This window comes from Bos grunniens, chromosome 3 (genome assembly GCF_055505025.1).
Source record: "Bos grunniens cultivar Pamir isolate PY7600 chromosome 3, Bosgru_T2T1.0, whole genome shotgun sequence".
Lineage (NCBI taxonomy): Eukaryota > Metazoa > Chordata > Mammalia > Artiodactyla > Bovidae > Bos > Bos grunniens.
In genome coordinates, this window is record NC_141167.1 from 38682279 (window position 1) to 38702801 (window position 20523).

The 20523-nt window shown below is 34.4% G+C and overlaps 1 protein-coding gene and 1 non-coding gene across 15 annotated transcripts in view; one reads left to right on the plus strand and one right to left on the minus strand.

The window, feature by feature from the left end:
* ATG4C (autophagy related 4C cysteine peptidase) overlaps positions 1 to 20523 on the plus strand; it is a 95089-nt gene that overhangs the window by 49264 nt on the left and 25302 nt on the right. For 6 of the 14 annotated variants that reach the window (XM_086390313.1, XM_086390316.1, XM_086390310.1 and 3 more), the window contains 5 exons: positions 2053 to 2123; positions 8033 to 8169; positions 13139 to 13217; positions 13878 to 13954; positions 19611 to 19730. In XM_086390313.1, the coding sequence (XP_086246439.1) occupies positions 2053 to 2123; positions 8033 to 8169; positions 13139 to 13217; positions 13878 to 13954; positions 19611 to 19730 (484 nt within the window). The remainder of the gene's footprint in view (positions 1 to 2052; positions 2124 to 8032; positions 8170 to 13138; positions 13218 to 13877; positions 13955 to 19610; positions 19731 to 20523) is intronic. The other 8 variants (XM_086390318.1, XM_086390314.1, XM_086390319.1 and 5 more) reach the window with 3 other exon arrangements.
* On the minus strand, positions 14553 to 14659 carry LOC147375510 (U6 spliceosomal RNA). Its single transcript, XR_015161764.1, has one exon. It is a non-coding gene; the product is annotated as a U6 spliceosomal RNA (small nuclear RNA).

Consider the following 20523-nt stretch of genomic DNA (forward strand, 5'->3'; position numbering starts at 1 on the left):
GGCTCAGAGATACTGATTTTTGCAGTGCATATATCTTATTAGAACTTTTAAAATCTAACTGTATGAGAATATTTATAAAGGAACTTCCATTTGCTATTAGGGAAAAGATAAGACATATTGTGACTCCAGTCACATTTAATTTATCTACTGACAAAGTTTTCTTCTTTTGCTCATAGGTATGGATATCCAAGGTCTCTTTCTAACCAGGTTTTCACTAGACTACCTTATTGAAATGTTCTTAAAACTAACAACTCTTTCAACCTTGGAACATGCATGACATTATAGTTTTTTTTTTTTAAACAGTGTAACCTGGGGGCTATAATGTACTGATAGTGTAATGAAATGTCAAGAGCTAAAATTGATGTTTCCAGCATTTCTTTGCACACATCAAATTCTTGTGAATTGTAAATGTATGGGATTATTAATATAATTATATCATAGTAAAAGTAAAGGGTATGTGATATTCAGAGTACTTAGAAAAAAGTTGAAAGTCAAATTTCACTATACCTCAGGTTTATAGTGCCATTTACTACTGAAGTTTTAAAAAAATTATCTTATTTGTTATATTTCCCATTATTATTAACTGAACCATTAATAATATCATCAAATTACAGCATGTTATAGTAAATTTAGTCCATTTAGAATAATATACAAAATCCAAATTATTACAGTGTTTTTTTGCATATTAAAAGATTTATATTTTATAGGCCAAATGCTTGCAGTTGAAAAAATATTTGCCTAATGTTATTAAATGGATTATTAAGAATAATATCAAGTCCAGTTTAGTATGACATTTATAAAAACATAATCATAAAAGCATAGTTTCTGCTCTTTAAGATGTTACATTCTATATCCCCGGGGATCAGGGCACTTTTTCTGTAAAAGACTTGATAGTAAATAGTTGAGGCTTTTCAGGCTCTATAAGGTCTCTATTGCTCATTTTTCTCATTTAAAAAAATTTTTTTTGTTTTACAGTCTTTGAAAACTAAAAACCATATTTTAGCCTCAGGTTGTACAGAAACAGGCCTCAGCTCATGTTTGAACTGTGGGCCATAATTTTCCATCCCTCTTTTATACTAGCACATAAAAACATGCAAAATAAGGCATATTAAAGTAAAAACAAAAAAGATACAGTTAAATAAAAGTATCTATTTTTCTACAATTTGTGTAATTTACTTTTACAGATATTATGATTTTTTTTTTTCATATCTTGTGAACCATTGAGAGCATTATATTCACTTGGAAAAAATTTTCAATTTGCAGTTTTACTTACAGAATTCTAAGACTTGAAAGTAGGAAATTCATCTGTTCAGGTCCTATAGGTTTTTGAATGAAGGAAAAAAGTCATGCTATTGTTTAAAGAAAAGATAAAAAACTTCCTTAAATGTACTAGAGAACAATCATATTTTGCTAATCAGTAATGTAATGGGCTTCCCTCATAGCTCAGTTGGTAAAGAATCCACCTACAATGCAAGAGACCTGGGTTTGATCCCTGGATTGGAAAGATCCCCTGGAGAAGGGAAAGGCTGCCCACTCCAGTATTCTCCCTGGATTGGAAAGATCCCCTGGAGAAGGGAAAGGCTACCCACTCCAGTATTCTGATCTGGAGAATTCCTTGGACTATACAGTCCAGGGGGTCGCAAAAGTCGGACACGACTGAGCGACTTTCACTTTCATTTAATGTAAGTTAATATGAAGCAAACCTTGAAGCGTATTGTAATAGCACTTTTTAGAAAGCATTTAATATAGCCAGGGGAGTTTGAGAGAAATTCTTTTGGGAGGACTGGGTAGGGTTCATGCCTTTATACCCAAGAATTTAAAATTTTAAACTTATGTTTTTATGTTCTTTGAGTAATTTAGAGTAATATTCTACTTTGAAAAAATTGACGTGATTTTTTAAAAATACCATTCAGGTAATAGTTTTGAAAGCAGGCACTAAAGGTTAAATAGGAAAGTCTAGAAAATGTTGGCTTTCTTTTTCTTTAAATGAAATCTTTAGTTATTAACTGGAAATGTTAGGATTTTAAAGGATAATCCTTATTATTTTCTTAGAAAAGCAGTTGAAGAAGCAAGACACCCAGACTTAAAAGGAATCACTATTTATGTTGCACAAGATTGTACAGGTGAGGAATCTATTATATGATTTTACTTTTCATCCACTTATTTGGTTAGACCTTTTTAAAAATTTAGGTATAATATATAGCATTACATTAGTTTCAGATGTACAGCATAATTTGTATTTATATATACAAATTTGTATGTTGCATTGGTTTCAGATGTACAACAGTATTTGTATATATTGTGAAATGATCACAATAAGTCTAGTTAGCATCCATCACCATCCATTCTGTCCATTCCGTTCTCATTGTCCAGTTGTGTCTGACTCTTTGCGATCCCAGGGACTGCAGCTTGCCAGGCCTATCTGTCCCTTACCATCTCCTGGAGTTTGCCCAAGTTCATGTTCATTGCATCGGTGATGCCGTCCAGTCATCTCATTCTCTGATGCACCATACATAGTTAAAAATTTTTTTGTGTGTGATGAAAACTTTTAAATATACGATATAATATTATTAACTATAGTCCCCTTCCTGTACATTACATCCTTGTAATTTGTCTTATAGCTAGGAGTTGTACCTTTTAACCCCCTTCACTCTTTTTGTCCCCCCACTCTACCTCTGCCAACCATCAGTCTGTTCTCTGTATCTACGAGCTTGGTGTTTTATGCATTTTGTTTTGCTTTTTAAGAGTCTTCATATAAGTGAGATGATACAGTATTTGTGTTTCTCAGTCTGACTTATTATACTTAGTATAATGCTCTCAGAATCTATCCATGTTGTCACAAATGGCAAGATTTCATTCTTTTTTATGGCTAAATAATATTCTTATATATTTATAAACACATATACACACACCACATTTTCTTTATTCATTATTGATGGACACTTAGGTGGTTTCCATATCTTGGCTATTGTAAATAATGCTGCAGAAAACAAGGGGATGCATTTATCTTTTTGACATAGTGGTTTTGTTTTCTTCAGATAAATACCTAGAAGTAGAATTGTTAGATCATATTGTAGTTCTATTTTTATTTTTTTTAAGAACCACTATAGTGTTTTCCATAGTGGCCATGTTAATTTACATTCTCACCAGCAGTGCGCAAGGGTTCCTTTTGCTCCACATCCTCAACATTTGTTGTTTTTTGTCTTTTTTGATAATAACCGTTCTAACAGGTGCGAGATGGTATCTCATTGTGGTTTGATTTGCATTCTCAGATGGTTAGTGATGTTGAGCACTTTTTCATGTATGTGTTGGCCATTTATATGGCTTCTTTGGAAAAGTGTCTCTTCAGGTCTTCTGCTCATTTTAAAATTGGATTACTTGTTTTTTTTGATGCTGAATTGTATGAGTCTCTTTATATATTTTATATACAAATATTTTTGTATATTTTGTATATTAACCCCTTATCATATATGTGATTGCAAATATTTTCTTGTATTCAGTAAGTTATCCTTTGATTTTGTTGACATTTTCTTTGACTGTAACAGAAGCTTTTCAGTTTGATGTATTGCCATTGTTTATTTTTGCTTTTGTTGCCTTATGATGCCCAGTTAAAAACATTATCACCAAAAGCAATATCAAGGAGCTTTCTGCCTGTTTTCTTCTAGGAGTTTATGGTTTCAGGTCTTACGTTCAAATCTTTGATGATCCATTTTGATTTAATTTTTGTGTGTGGTATAAGATGGTGGTCCAGTTTTATTCTTTTGCATGTGGCTGTACAGTTGTCTCAACACCATTTATAATTAGATTTTTCAAAAGTATTTAGCTTGTCCCAATTATACTGTAAATGATTATGAAGGTGGGGACCATGTTTTCACATTTTTGTTCCAACATGGCACCCTGTGTAGGCACTCATTAAATATTTCTTGATTGAATATATACTATGACTTATAAGTTGCAATATTAAAATAAATTCTTGAGGGAAATTTCAGTATTTAAAATGACTACTTAAAAAAAGATAGGTGGGAAAATTTAACATAAGTATATACTTGGTCTGCATGTCTGCCAAGTACCTCCTCATTGGTGGATTTGTTTCAAGGGAGGAAAATTCTCAGTTTGACTTGTCTCTTACTAGTCCATCAGTAAATCATCTGATCATGATGCAGGTATTGTCCTGAATGTAGCTTTGTTTTATTGTTTTGGGTCTTCTGTTTAATGACCAGTATTTATAGTAATTTTGAAACTCTGTTGGGGATAAAATAGAACCTTAATTTCCTGATAAAATAAAGTGCCTTCAAAATAAGCCACCTCATATTGTTTATTTTTTACAGAAATGCTTTCAACAGGACAAAGTATGTTAATGTTGGGGAAAGTTAAGTTATACTTTAATTATGTTTAATATAATGGTGTTTATAAGAGGTTTGAGAGTACCTTGGTAACTGACTAGTGCTGATAGTGTGGAAATAATGGTTGGCAAATACACATGCATTTGTTTGGGCTTTTGTTAAGGTTAATTGGATTTTTAAGAAAGACTGATAAGCCATGATTATAACCATATGAACATGAAAGTTTTAAGTTTTCAGACAAGTGCATGAATTTTCCAGATACTATATTTGTTTTTCAGGTAGGAAATCTTACAAAATAAAATATACTGTGTTAAGAGTTCTAATTAAGCCAAAGGATGTACGTAAACAATTAGTCATTAAATAATTTATGAATTTGCTTTTTGCATTTTGGTTGATATCAATCAGCTTTGGTCTTTAGTGTCACATACTGTTAATTAAAGAACACAAAGCTACTCAATATCTAGGTGGTTTGTGTAATTTGAAGTAGATATTTAAAATTCTGAACACTGATATTTAAAATTATAAAGGGAGAATTTATATTACTGTAGTGCATTTTGATAGATTGTGAGGTTAGAAATTAGGTGAAGCCAGAGTCAATTAATAATTAATTCCCCGCCATTCCGCCATCTTCGTTAGTGCTTTTTTTTATTGGTGTTTTTAGAAGATCCACTTTCTGTTGTTTTCTCTTCCTCTCATTCTGTATTCTTTTCCTTTGTAATTACATATTTTTCCATGGCTTTAAATAGTTAGGACTAGGATCTATATACTAGGACTTTAACACTGCACTTCTAGTGCTGCTGCTGCTGCTAAGTCGCTTCAATTGTGTCCAACTCTGTGCGACTCCATAGACGGCAGCCCACCGTCCCTGGGATTCTCCAGGCAAGAACACTGGAGTAGGTTGCCATTTCCTTCTCCAATGCATGAAAGTGAAAAGTGAAAGGGAAGTCGCTCAGTCGTGTCTGACTCTTAGCTACCCCATGGACTGCAGCCTACCAGGCTCCTCCATCCATGGGATTCTCCAGGCAAGAGTACTGCAGTGGGGTGCCATTGCTACTTGTGTTAATATGAGGTAACTTGTATTTTCTGCCATCCTTAACTATTTCCATGTAGATGTTCTACAAGCACTTCAAATTCAGCACATTTAAAATTAAACCTATCATTTCTCTCTGTACACGGCTCCTTTCTTGCTTTCTATTTTCTGTTCACTCATAGTATCATGTCCACATGCATGCTTACTTATTCTTGACTCTTTTCTTATTGCTAATATCTAGTTAGTCAACCAAGGCTTAACAAATTATACTTAAAAACAAACATGGTTCTGAAATCTGTCTCTTCTTCACTCATTGATACAGATCAGACCCTTATCTCTAACTAGGACTTGAACATGATTTCCCTATCTTTCTTTTCTATTTCTCATTCATTTTGTCAAAGAAATTGATCATGTTCCTTAATTTGAAAACCTATGACTGTCTGTTAACTCCAGTCTCAAGTTATTGTAGCATTTAAAATACAGCACATGAAGTCCTTTACCAATTGTTTTGACCTACATTTCCAGCATCGCCTGTCAACTGTCTTGCATGCTAGTACACCAAAGTACCATCAACCTGCACACCATTTCTTGGATATACTATCATTACCTTTCTTCCATGTCTTTGTTGATACTATTGCCTCTGCTTAAAATGCCCCTTATTATTAAAATGCTTTGTATTAACTTTTACTCATTCTTTAAGAACATGCTGTGAAGCCTTTTCCAGCTCCTATCAGGTAGAACTAGTTTTTTATTCTGTGTTCTGTAACATTGTGGAAATACTTATATTAAATATTGCACTTGTAATTCACTTTTAATAATACCTTGTGCTTATCTGTAAGTCCTTGTAGATCAGTGTTGGGGGAAAGTACCAGAACTGTTTGGTTGGGAATCACTACTGTAGTAAGCCTCTGTTATGGAATTGGACTGTTTTATAGCCCTTCCATTGTGTTGAAAGTGGAGGAAAAATACCAAAACATTGAGGCAGACACTGTGAATTAAGGATATTATTTGCTTTTATATTTCCCTGGCATAGAAAGCTTCAATAAATAGTTGGCCCTCAATAAATGTGTGTTGAATGAAATAGAACAGTAAGAAGAAATTGAAGAGTAAGAAGCACTTGATAAGGAAGAAATTGTTGTATATGTCAGGGGAATATTATTACTTTGTCTTTTTGCAACAATATTTGTTTCTGAAGGAAGTAGTCCTTTGGAAAAACCCATTTGATTGGAGTATGTATTAGTTCAGAAAAGTCAAAGATAGAAATGGTCATGTGTGTACTGTCTCAGAAAAGTGAGAGAATTTAGAGATTTATAACCAGAAGTTTTACTGAGTAGCTTGGCAAAAGTAAGATGAATTGAAACATGGAAAGAACTGTTTTTCCATTTCTGTAGCTTTGGTGTAGACTGACCATGGGAGGTGCACAGTTCCTGAGTACATATTTGGATTTACTCAGTCTCGTGGCTTTACAGTACCATCTGTCTGTCAGTTCCCAAATTTTTAGCTCCATCTCAGACCTGTCCGCAGATAGAGACTTTTTATGTCCTTAACTGCCAACTTATCATCCCTGCTTGCATGTCTAGTAGATATCTCAAGTTTAGCATGTCTAAAACTGAATTCCCGTTTCTCCTTCCTGTATTTTCCCTTCCTACAGTCTTCTCTGTCTTTGTAAATGGCAGCTCGCCTACTCTGTTTGCTTATATCAAAACCACGCCAAGCATCTATGACTCCTTTTTCCTCTCGTATATTATTTTTAATGTATCACTTTTCACCACCTCCTCATGAGCATCTTGTGACCATTCTGCATCTTGACAATTATTGCCTTTGTTCAGGCCACCATCATCTGTTGCTGGATTCTTGCGGTGCCTTCCTAACTTCTTTGTGTTTCAGCCCTTGCCCTCTGCAGTCCTGTGTTAATAAACACAGGAACCACACTGATAAAATATAAATCCAGATCAGGACATTTGTTTCCTAAAAAAACTCTTCAGTGGCTTCTCATCTTACTTAAAGTAAAAACTGAAGTCTTTATAATGGCTTTTAAATTTCCTACCATCTGTCTTTGTTCTCTCTCAATTTGTAACCTTATCTCCTAACCTCATTATCTACTATTGTACCCTTACTCACAGTCCCTCCAGAGGCACTGGCCTCTTGGTCCTGGAACAAGCTGTCCATGCGTCTGTCCTAAGACATTTGCACTTGCTCATCTTTCTGTCTGGAATCTCTTCCCCCAGGTATCTGCACTTCTTGGTTTATTACTTTCTTTAAGTCTTGAGTTCCCTACCAGCTTATTTTAAATTGTGCTCCATTTCAACATTTCCTATCTATCTTTCTTCCCCTCTGTTTTCCTTCAGAGCAGCTATCACCATCTGTCTTATATTTTACTCATTTATTGTCTACTTCTCTGTGTTAGAGGATATGCTCTATGAGGTCAGGGGTTTTTCTCCATTTTGCTCACTGCTGAAGACTCAGTGCCATATAATAGTTATTTGATAAATACCTATTGAATGCATAAAGGATGTGGGTAATTTTTAACTCATTGAGACCTTGTTAATGATGTTAGAAATTGCATGACTGGCCATTGTTGGGAGAAAAATTAGGGTACAAGTGTTTCTGAGAATTATTTTTATAAAATTTAATATGTATTAATTGTATTTTTTCTCAGTTTACAGTTCTGATGTAATTGATAAACAGTGCACTTCCATGGCCTCTGATAATACAAATGACAAAGCTGTTATTATTCTAGTTCCTGTTAGACTTGGTGGAGAAAGAACCAATGCCGACTATTTAGATTTTGTAAAGGTATGAAATAAGAACTAAAAATTTTTTGAAGGCAATGCTAGCTAACATGAAAAATACAGAAGGTTTGCAGTCTTTTTTCTATGAAATGGAATGATTTTATAGTTGTAGATTGATGATTTTATAGTTGTAGGTTGTAAAATTTGGCATTATAGATTTTAAATTTCAGTATTACAAGATCAGTGTGATTTGAAGAGTAAGGTGTTCAATGACAAAATAAAAAGCCTTTTAGTCTTTGCAGCTAATCAAGGGGATACAGTGCAGCAATAATCATAATCTGAAATAAGTCTATAGTTCCCATTATTCTTATGTGTGATTTTTAAATGTATGTACCTTTATTTATTCATAAACCCACATTAAACTATATCTAGGTAACTATTTTAAAAATTACTGCTGCATTATCTTCTACTTTGTTTCATGTGCTATCGTAAGGTCCATAAGTAGGAAGAATACTTATTTATGTAGACAGAGATGATGAAGATAATGTTGGGGAGGTTCCAATTTTGTTTTCCTTATATTAACCAGTTACAAATCTGTTCTATTTCAGGATACATAATTTTTTTTTTTTTCAAAAGAACCTAATTAGGTTATCTTGTCACAAAACTTTACCTTTTGAAATAGTCTGTTTGAAAGTTAGTATTTATATTATTTGCATAGTTTTAATAAAATCAAGGCCAGAGATGGAATTCCTCTTTGAATGGACTGTCATGGCATATACTCATCTTGAAATAAAGTTTAGATTTGTACCTCACGTGAAACACAATAATAGTCCCATACTGTGATCCCAGTGTATACAGGTGGAACATGTATCCTCACTCTAGATTGTACTGATTCTAAAAATCTAGAGCAGTTCATTTCAATATATGGTATATGCAAGTCTTCTAGCTGATATCTTGGCTTTTCCTAATAGTTAATAAAAATTTGCAGGCTACTTGTTACTAATAATAGCAGTGTGTGCATGCTGAGTTGCTTCTGTCGTGTCTGACTCTTTGCAACCCTGTGGACTGTAGTGCACCAGGCTTCTCTATCTATGGAATTCTCCAGGCAAGAATACTGGAGTGGGTTGCCATGCCCTTCTCCAGGGGATCTTCCTGACCCAGCAGTGGAACCCATAATCTCTTATGGTCTCCTGCATTGGCAAGTGGGTTCTTTACCATTGGCGCTACTGTAACCAATAACTTATGAATCCACTAGATAAAAGTGGGGCTTTGATTTCTAACATGTGGACTCTTCAGTAGAATTTTGGGTGCAATATGAGAAGTTATAAACCATTTCATGGGGGCTTTGAGATTTCTGGCATGCTGTTATGTCTCTGTTGTAACCAAATCTAAAATGGATTGCCTGCCTTCTCTACTACCATGAGAAGATCAGAAACTGAGGCAATTTTGGAATCAACTTGCTAAAACCCCATTTCTGGTGAAAAGGGCTGCAGATGGCTTCATCTGGCTGAGGGCTTCGCTGTTTGGTGGCATTGAGAACAGTTATCAGATGGCAGGGCTGTGTAATCCTCTTGAGTGATTCACTGGAGTCTGCATTGTAGTGAAATAAACCACGGTTAGCTGTTAAAGTGATCCTTAGTACCTAGCATATAGGAGTTGCTCGACAGGTATTTGTATAACACTTGTAATACAGATTTATCTCATTTTGCCCTCACACTAGCTGGGAACTCAACTGCCTTTATTAAAAAAAACAGAAGTGACAAAAGTTAAGTGATATGTTCAACTTCAGATAATAAAACTATTGACAGAGACCTGACCTTTTTTCATATGTTCCCGTAGAATCTGGACTTCCTAAAATGTAACATTTCTTTGAGCTCCTACTAATTTAATTTATGCTACAGTCCACTTTTAGAATAGTATTAATAACTATTAATATGTTTAAGATTTTTGATTATCAGGTAAAAATGTCTAAAATGGCTGAGTGAAGTAGGTGTTATGTTAGGTGTGGTGCTTGGTCACAGGATGGCTGGGTCAAAGGCCATAATGAGATCATGTAGAGAGCTATTCATTTAGGAGTGAAAAAAATAGTGTGTCTAATAGACCTAAAAGAAAAGTAATCGTCCTCTTCTTCCTCTTTGGTTTCTGCTCACTTTTCTTCTGTTTCCTCCTCCTCCACTTCTACCCCCACCTCCCCACGCACTCCCTCTCCCTCTTCTCCTCTCTCTGTGCTTCTTCCTCCTCCTTTGTCAGCGTTGTATTTTTTCCTGCCAAACTACTGTACATTATACTCTCTAAAATTCACCATTCAATTCTATTATCTAAATTTATTAACCAAGGTAATTCCATGGTGTTTCGGAGATGGTACCATTGCCTGCTACATTCTGTGAGGAGAAAAATTTGGTGTGGTGCTTTATCAGTCCCTACCACAAGAAGTTTACTTATTTATTTATTTTTAAAAGGACCTGGAATGAGGAAAATCCAATATGTTCTCTTTCTTCAGCAAGACAAATTAGGACTTTCCTTCTTTGACTGATTACTTCAGTCTTATTTATTGCTTCATGGATACAGCTCAATCAATGCTCACCACTAGATAACTGTGAAAAAGCTTTTTTAGGAACTGAAAAGTGTTTCAAGTTTCCAGATACAGCTTCTTATGTGTAATGACATTTTAGCTCCTAATCTGCTTCTAAGTGTTTATTGCTAAATCTGCTCTATTTTGTTGAAAAGGAAATATAGATGTCAAGAACCAAAGTCTTTCTTCCATTACCCAAAATCACTCTTTTTTCTGATAGTCTGTGATGATTCCTGCTATGCGTTTTTTTCTTTTTTCTCTCGATTTTGAGGGACTTAGAACTTTTACTTTCTCCTGGGTCTCTGTATCAGAAACATTGTATTTCAGCTGATCAGATTGCCTCAGGTTGAAGGCACTCTCTAATTGTGTTAAAGATCTTTATTTTGGGGGAACACAGTAGAATAATAGTACTGTAAATAGAATGATAATAACATAGAATAATAATAACTATTATTATCAAGATTTTTGGTATAATTGCATCTTAATTAATTTTTGTTGTTGTTATTTAGTCACTCAATTGTGTCCGGTCCATCTCTTTTGTGACCCCATGGACTGTAGCCCACCAGATTCCTCTGTCTTTGGGATTTTCCAGGCAAGAATACTGGAGTGGGTTGTCATTTTCTTCTCCAGGGGATCTTCTGGACCCAAGGATTGAACCTACGTCTCCTGCATTGGCAGGCAGATTGCTTACCACTGAGCCACCTGGGAAGCCCCAATTGATTTTTCTGTTTAATTTTTTCAGTTGCAGTTCTCCTTACCCCACAAAAAACACCTCTATGATATTTTCACAAAGTATACAGAGTTTGCAGCCATTAAACCTTGTAATATAGATCTATAGTTATTGATAGGAAAATGTTTAAGAGATCATGAATGATAAATGTTACAGTGGCATTTGTTATATAATGCCATGCATATATAATTGTATTTATAAATCTATATGTGAATATATGGAATATAGACAGATGTCAAGAAGGTATTCCCCTAAGTGTGGTTAATGATGAAATCTGAGTGTTGGTGTTTTGAGAAATTTTTGCTTTTTGATATATTTTCTTTGTGTGTTTTTCAGTAAACCACATTACTATTTTTAAGAAAATCATTAAGTTTAAACAAAACTGTTTTGTTTACTTGTTAAAAGGAAAAAGCATTTGATCACACAGTCTATTTTTGTGTCTTCTAGATTTTGAAACATCCTCTCATTTAAGAGAAGGGAAGTTTATTGTTTAATACTTTGGGGGGTTTATAGCATAAACTTTATCATTATTAGTGTTTTCTACCATAATATATGCTAAAATTAATATAGAAGCTATTGACAGTTTCTACATTAATAGAATATGGATATTAATTGATTTCCACTGGGCATATTTTTAAATGACTCTACTCCATGGACATGATTTTTTTTTTAAAGTGTAGAATTATTTAGGCCAGAATTATTCTCTGTTGGTCCAGTAGTTAAGAATCTGCCTTGCAATGCAGGTCACGCAGGTTTGATCCCTAAACAGGGAACTAAGGGGGCTTCGGCTTCCCTGGTGGCTCAGCAGTAAAGAATCCTCCTGCAATGCAGGAGATGGGGTTTGATCCCTGGGTTGGGAAGATCCCCTGGAGAAGGCAACTCACTCCAGGATTCTTGCCTGGGAGATATCATGGACAGAGGAGCCTGGTGGGCTGCAGTCCATTGGGTTGCAAAGAGTCCCACATGACTTAGTGACTAAACAACAGGGGAACTAAGATCCTACATGCCTTGGGGCAACTAAGCCCACACAGCACGATTGAGCTGGTGGGATGCAACAAAAGGTCCCCTGCGCTGCAAGTGAGACTCCACACAGCCAAAATAATAAATGAATTAATTAATTTTAAAAAAGAATTGTTTGACCCACCTTAAGCAGCTGCTTAGGGAACTTACTAAATGATTTATTGAGGTATCATTGATATTTATGATTAGTAAACTGACTTTAAATACAAAAATAATTATTCTTTTCCTTGGATTAGATTGTTTTTATTAGTCTGATTTTATTCCAAATGAAGTAGCACAAAATTTTCATCAAGTGAACGCCACTGATTAAAAATGATTTTTAGTTTGTCGTTTTAAGACAAGTTTCAGTGAAAGCAAGAACAATGTCTAATAATTATTTCTAGCATTTCAAAAAGTGTGATGAAAATATTACATTGATCACAGCAAAGGTGCACCACCTAACTGACAGGCCATGTGTTTTGACTTTGGCAGAAATGTTTATTGCCTTTCCATAGTTATGTTGTTTATAACTGGCACGTAGTAATTGTTTAATGTTGTTAAATGGAAGATAGTTTGGTAGACAGAAGGGTTTCAGAACATGGGGGAAAATGTAATAAAAATAAAACTGATGGTGAAAAATTTGCGGACTACTACTAGTAATACAAATTTAGTTGTTTTGAATAATTATCGTTTGTCTCTTGACCCTAAATCTGAATTAATTTATTTTGGCAGGGAATTTTAAGCCTTGAATATTGTGTGGGTATTATCGGTGGCAAACCTAAACAGTCATATTACTTTGCTGGATTTCAAGGTTAGTGGTTTAGTAAAGTATATTTCTTCTTTGTTTTCTTTTAAAAGTCAGAAAGTTAACATAGGATCATCCAGAAACAGGATGAGTAACGGAGCAAAATGAGTACCTTATAAATTCATCAGTCCTGCCATAGCCATTCATTTGTCATTTGGTCCATAGTATAATTGGATTCTGTAAAATGTATATTTAATTTCTGTTATTGCATAAACAAGGCATAATTTATTGATTTTTACTAAACTTTAGGAGACATTGCTGCCATATTCTGACAGTTGCTATTTACATATTTACCTTATACCAGTTTTAGTGGTGCTAGTTGATGATAAAATGACAAGCAATATGTTCTTCCTGTCAGGATAAAGTAGTGCAATGCATTTTTCATATGCAAACTGTAGAATATAATTGTGTGTTTGTGAAAGTAATTTTATCACCAAAAATTAAATGACAGTCTCATCACTTTATAAAAATTCTGCTTATACAAGCATATTTGATTATGCAAAAGTTAATCTGTCCTGTGCAAACCTATGTTTCAGTCAATGAATATCAGTCTGGCAAGCTGTTACTCCCAGATTTTTTTCAGCTATTCTACATAGAAATTGGATTGTAAGCAGTGTAATAATAAGGTGTTTTTTGAATTACTTGTCTTCTGTTTTGTCCTTGCAGATGACAGTTTGATTTACATGGATCCTCATTACTGCCAATCTTTTGTAGATGTCAGCATAAAGGATTTCCCTCTTGAGGTACTGTGGATAAAGAGCTGGCACTGCTTTCTTACCATATGAAGCAAACTCTTAATTATTCAGAGATATGCTAAGCAGCTATGCTTTTATGGTATTCCAAGTTAATAATAAATATTTTACTAATTTACAAGTCCATAATACATACAGTGGTCAAAGGTTAGATAATTTTTGTTGCTGAATTTTAATTTATAATACACTGTCTTCATTTATCTTTGTCTCTAACTTGTTAGATATCCTAGCCCTACCAAAATAAACGATCAAGCTTCCAAGTAATTTTGTACATATACAGCTGAACAGTACTGAAGAATTTAAAATGTTAGACATGTTTAAAGAAAGAAAGGGGGAAAAAAGAAAAAGAAGACAATGGAGTTGGGTTAGAATGACAAAATGATTGAAGGGGAATGTGACATTATTTTGCTCTAAGTATGTAATTAAGACAAGTTTCAGTGACAACAAGAGCAATGTCTAATAATTGTTTCTAGCATTTCAGTAATTCTTAGCCTCTAGTTAAGTTTCCATGAATTTTAGTTGGGTTTCTAATATTTATTTTAGCTTTGATTTCTTAAAGTCTTCTTTTCCTTCCTGTTTTTTTTTTTTTTTAAATATGGAATGCTTCACGAATTTGCGTGTCATCCTTGCGCAGGGGCCATGCTAATCTTCTCTGTATCGTTCCAATTTTAGTATATGTGCTGCCGAAGCGAGCACTTTTCCTTCCTGTTGATCATTTTCTGAGCCAGCATTTACAAAATTTTTAAATTGGATTTACAATGTTTTGTTAGTTTCAGCTGTACAGCAAAATGAATCAATTATAGAATCCCAGGGACGGGGAAGCCTGGTGGGCCACCGTCTATGGGGTCGCACAGAGTCGTACACGACTGAAGCAACTTAGCAGCAGCAGCAGCATACTTGTATAGGATTATATTTCAGAAAATTTTGAGAGTGCATAAATGAGAAATGTAACTGTTACATGGTATCAGTTCTTATTTTCCCAGTTGATGCTTTTAGAGACTTTTAAAGTCATCTTAATCACTTGAGTGGCACATGGATCACTAATTCTCCAGGGCTTGACAAGTTGGAAATGTGATTTAGTATTTTGTTTTAGTAATAGCTTGTTAGCTAATATTAATACCTAATTATGAAGATGGATAAAGCACAAGATTAAAATCTGGTACTAAGTGATACATTATAAAACAGCCTAGCATTTTTTGTAGACTATTACCTCAACTAAAGTACGAGCCAGAGAACAGCTTTGCTTTCTACTTTCTTCCTTCACTATACTTTGCATATAAACTTTAATAAGTATTTCCGGTTGACTGATTAATACTGTGGGAGGAACTCTAGAATTGTGCTATGTGAACCACACTGTAAATCTGTTTCTGCTGCGTTGTGATCTTGTGGCACTGATTCCTGTGTCTTCAGTGACACATGATTTCCCATGTGTCAAATTGACTCCTTAAAAAAAAATAAATACTTGAGATTTAGATGGAAACTTGTTCATAGTGTTCTAAGCATTATCTAAAATAGGCAAATTAAAAGATTATTAGGTCGGCTGTTTTGACCAGTAGAAAGAGATTATTCATCTGATATTTTGAGAGACTCTACAAAGATGCCAGGTCAGTGAATATCCATGTTATCCACACTGTTATTAACGAATGCCTACACAATCAATATTGGGAAGGTTGTAGCTCACTGGGGGAGAAGGCAATGGCAACCCACTCCTGTACTCTTGCCTGGAGAATCCCATGGACGCAGGAGCCTGGTGGGCTGCTGTCTATGGGGTCGCACAGAGTCAGACACGGCTGAAGCGACTTAGCAGCAGCAGCAGCTTATTGGGAGAATGTTGCAACACTTCACAGGCGAGTCAATAGAAGCTTGAAGTGGGTGGTAGTGGGAATGGAAAATAATTTCATTTTAAGAGACTTTGTAAGTAAAATTTGGTGAAATTAGATAACTTCTGAAAAGCACAGAAGCATTTATTTTTTATATATTGAGATGCCAGAAAGTGAATTTAAGATGAGATTTAGCAGTGAGGCCATGTTAAACTGTGGGTTCTCATTGTTAGTAGTTAGGACAGGGCAGAGTTTCAATTGTTTGGATGAGAGGACTAGTGGATATACATTATCTTATACACATTTATAATGTATATGTGTATGTATGCAGGCATGTATCTGTGTGTGTGTGCATATATTTAAGGTAAGATTTCTTAAAACCAGAAACTATTGCTTCATGCTATTTCTGATATACTTTCAGAGTGACTTGATTCTATCTCTTTACAAATACTGAGAATATTTTATTATTAAGGTATTGTTGTACTGTTCGTTGTTTAGTCGCCAAGTCATGTCTGACTCTTTTGTGACCTAGGCTCCTCTGTCTATGTCCCAGGCAAGAATACTGGAGTGGCTTGCCATTTCCTTCTCCAAATATTGTGTTACCTTAATATTAACATTCTACTAATAATATTAAAAAAAACCCTTATTACAGAAATGTTAGTCTCTTCTGATTGCTAGGCCCCCAATTCCAAGTTTCAGGTTTTAGGAGGTGTATACAGTGGTGATTATTTTAATATATCCTTGTAAATTCAAAGCTTAGTGGCACTAAAGCTATTAGAATGATGTAATGTGATTATGTTGATAGATAAGTGAATTTCTCAGTGAAAGATGTACCCTTTATGAATTACACATGTGAACTGCAGTAAGTAGGAGGTGCTTTTTAGTAAGGACGTATTCTCTAATTAATTATATTAGGAAGTTTTATCTAAATCACCAAAATAACAGAGCTACATCTAAAATTATTTGTTTCAGTATTATTTGTATGTTTAGGTAGTAGAACCCACTCTTCGATATAATAAGTCTGGAAGAGTGCCTACCATTTGGTAGGTGCCTAATAACTATTTTTTGAGGCAATGAATAAATATTGTACCAGAAAAATGAAATAAATGGGAATTGACTCACTCCGGCCAGTTTTTTCAAAAACGTAAGTGCAGAAGTGTATCTAGTGATACTTGCTAAAATGTGCTTCAGTAGAAGCTGCTACTCTTACCAAATCATCAGAATTTTAAAAACTAAAAAAGAAATCTAAGTGCATGCTGCTGCTGCTGCTAAGTCGCTTCAGTCGTGTCCGACTCTGTGCGACCCCATAGACGGCAGCCCACCAGGCTCCGCCGTCCCTGGGATTCTCCAGGCAAGAACACTGGAGTGGGTTGCCATTTCCTTCTCCACTGCATGAAAGTGAAAAGTGAAAGTGAAGTCGCTCAGTCGTGTCCAACTCTTAATAACCCCATGGACTGCAGCCTACTAGGCTACTCCGTCCATGGGATTTTCCGGGCAAGAGTACTGGAGTGGGGTGCCATTGCCTTTTCCTCTAAATGCATAGCGCAGAGAATTATCACAGAGTGAACAGAGCTGTGTAATGCCACTTGGGAAAAATACCATAAAGTCTAAGTTGTTCTACAATAAACAGAATTGATTTTGAATTATAAATTAATCTTGGTTTGATTAATCTTGGTTCAGAATATTCTTGGGTGAACAAACAACATGATTTAAATGGTATAAAATGCCTCTCTGTAATATGAGTCCTAGTACTCATGTAGGAACACCAGATAGCAATTTGCAGTTTTCAATCATCAGAGATTTATATTTGTGTTTTTGTGAATAATTTTAAAAGTTTTCTATAGATATGAAAAGAACTATGCTTAACTAGTGTTTGTCATTATTATCTATGGTGATGGAGACAATACAATGAAATAGCACTAAGCCTATATTGGTTTAGTCTTAATGATTCTTAATGAAAACTTTAATCAATGCTTTAATATAATTTAGGGCATCCATATAGACAAGTTAAGAAAATGCTTTGTTGGACCATGCAGACTTTTGACTCTTCTTTCTTATCCCCAAGTAGTAAAAGCTAAACAAGCATTTCTTATTACTGGCTTTTGGAAAGAGGAGTAAATGACTATTGTTAGATAGCTTAACATGACCTAGAACTGTCTGAGCCTTAAATAGTAATACTCCTGTATATTGTTAACTACCAAATTTACCTAGCTCTTCTATACCTTTCCAGATCTGTTTTTTAATATCTTTTTATAAACAAAATCGGTAAAACAATGTTAGAAAAGTCCAGCTAAGGCAGTACTCATATTGATTAGAGAGATGGACGTTCCAGTTTGGCTGGGTTGAGTCTTACTGTACAGTAAGTGTTAGCTAAGGGTTTCATAGTAGTCATAGTTTTAAAAACACATTTGTTTGGTTATTTACTAGCATGATGTTGGATTTGAAGCTAATACATGACTGAACTATTGATAAGGGGAAAAGAATAGTTTGAATGTATTCGTTTTGCTTAACCACTGGTGATAATATGGAATATTAATTGGATCACAGGATATATGTAGGGGGAGAGAAAAGAGTGGTTTTGATTGATCTACCATGAACGTAAATACGAAAGTCTATATTTTTCTGCCTTTTTATAGATAATTCCAAGTTTAAATCCCTTAGTTTTAGGCATTAAATGTAGGGAAATTTTAAGTTTATGGATTTATATCCAGCCTAGATTATTTCTTGAGCAGCTTATTCTTTAATTAAAAAATATAAAATGAAGAATTTCTCACACCTGTCTCCCATCTGCCAAGTTTTCTCCCTTTTCTCTAAATTTGTTAATTTTTGTATATCCTATGCAAATATGAATATATATTTTATGGCCCTCCTTTTTAACATAAACATCTTTTTCCTTATACATACAAGAAAAAGATTTGGTAGCATCAGTGATTTTTAAGGACAAGTATCTGAGCATTTATGCAGTTAAAAAATGTTTTAAACCAAGTACTAGAGTGTCGTGGTGAAGAAAAAAGATTGGAATGATTAGCTTTATATTCTACGCTTTTCCTACTTTTGCATTCTCTAAAGATAACCAGATTCTACTAATAGCCACAGCCTGCTAGCAAAAGTAGAGTCTAGAGCAGTATTTTTGGCCCATTTGCACCTTTAACAGTGTGACCACTGGAGAAGAGGGAACTAAGGGAAGAGCGCAGGGACCATAGTAGAACAATGTTCACCTTATCCTGTGTGGGACTAAACAAGAACTGAGGTAAAGCTCAGTAGAAGAGTGGGTTAGGACAGTGTGCAGTTATGTGCTGATTGTGTCAATTGCTAAAACTCTCACGTTGACCTCTTCATATCATCATGGAACATTTTCATAAACCTGCATATTTGTTTACAAAGTCTTGGTTTTTTTATTCCAAGGTTTATAAATATTTTAAAAATCTCTAACTGAACAGACTTAATTGCACTTCCATAGAAATAGCTAACTCGATTCTAAACATTGTACTAGTTTATTCATGTCTTTTTCAGAGATACATTTTTTTCCCTTCTGCAAGTGTTAGAAATGCACCCTGCTTTTGACACACTTCTTTTCTTTTGCAGAATGGCCCTAATGTGTAAGGTGGAGATTTGGTAAACTGAATATACACAATGTTGGCTCTTATGTTTTACAGCTTTGGAGACTGGGAGGGATCATCTGCATAGGATATACTAAAACACCATTTGAAAGCATGTTTATAGTTTGAAGAATAGCTATATAGCAAATTTTAAATGAAGTGATATTTTTGTATATAAAGTACATTAAATAAAACTAAATTAATCCTAAAGAACTTTTAAAATTACAGACATTCCACTGCCCTTCTCCCAAAAAGATGTCATTTCGAAAAATGGATCCTAGCTGTACAATAGGATTTTACTGTCGAAATGTTCAGGACTTCAAACGAGCTTCTGAAGAAATCACTAAGGTACTTTTATTTTAAATATTACAATAATATTTGTAAATGATCTAATTTTTATTATAGATAGCCTATCAGAAGATAAAAATCCATAATTTATAATATGGTTATAAAATTTCCCCTTGAATGTTAATATTATTAGGAATATTGTGAACCAGAAAATACAACTATTTGAGGATTCCTAGCCTTTGAGGGTGATGAAACTTTTTGACCAGTTGAAAGTATTGACTGATCCACTAGGTGGCACTGTTGAAATAAAAATCTCTGCAAACTGTAGCCATGTGCAAGCAATTAGGTTATATTTTATTTGAAGATTTTAAAAGGGCAATACCTTAGGGGGTAGAAAAAAATTAATGAAGTATTTGATCAAGCCAAATTGTGCATTATTTCTTGTTAGTCCAAGTGCTTCTTTGATTTTTTTTTAAAGAGAAATGGTATTTTTGGATTTCTCAGAACTGCTTTATCAAATGAGCTGTGTTGTTACCTTCCAATAAGCTTGTTTAATCTGATCTATTCTACTTATAGGGTCTCTGAAATAGGTTTATTTGACTCCTCTTATTACCTTAAACTTCTGCATTTTTCTGGCCATTGAGTACTGCTAAAATATTTATAGAGCCTTAAGGTCTGTGTATATTTAGTAGTTTGGAAAGATTACTTATTTAGGAAGTAAGCATAATTGGATGGCTCTCTTTATTAGTATCAATAGTTACAGATTATCATTTATGGTAAGTAAAACCAGTACTAGAATCATTTTTAGGAATTCTTAACTTGAGCTCAGTTATAATAGTATGCCTTATAACTG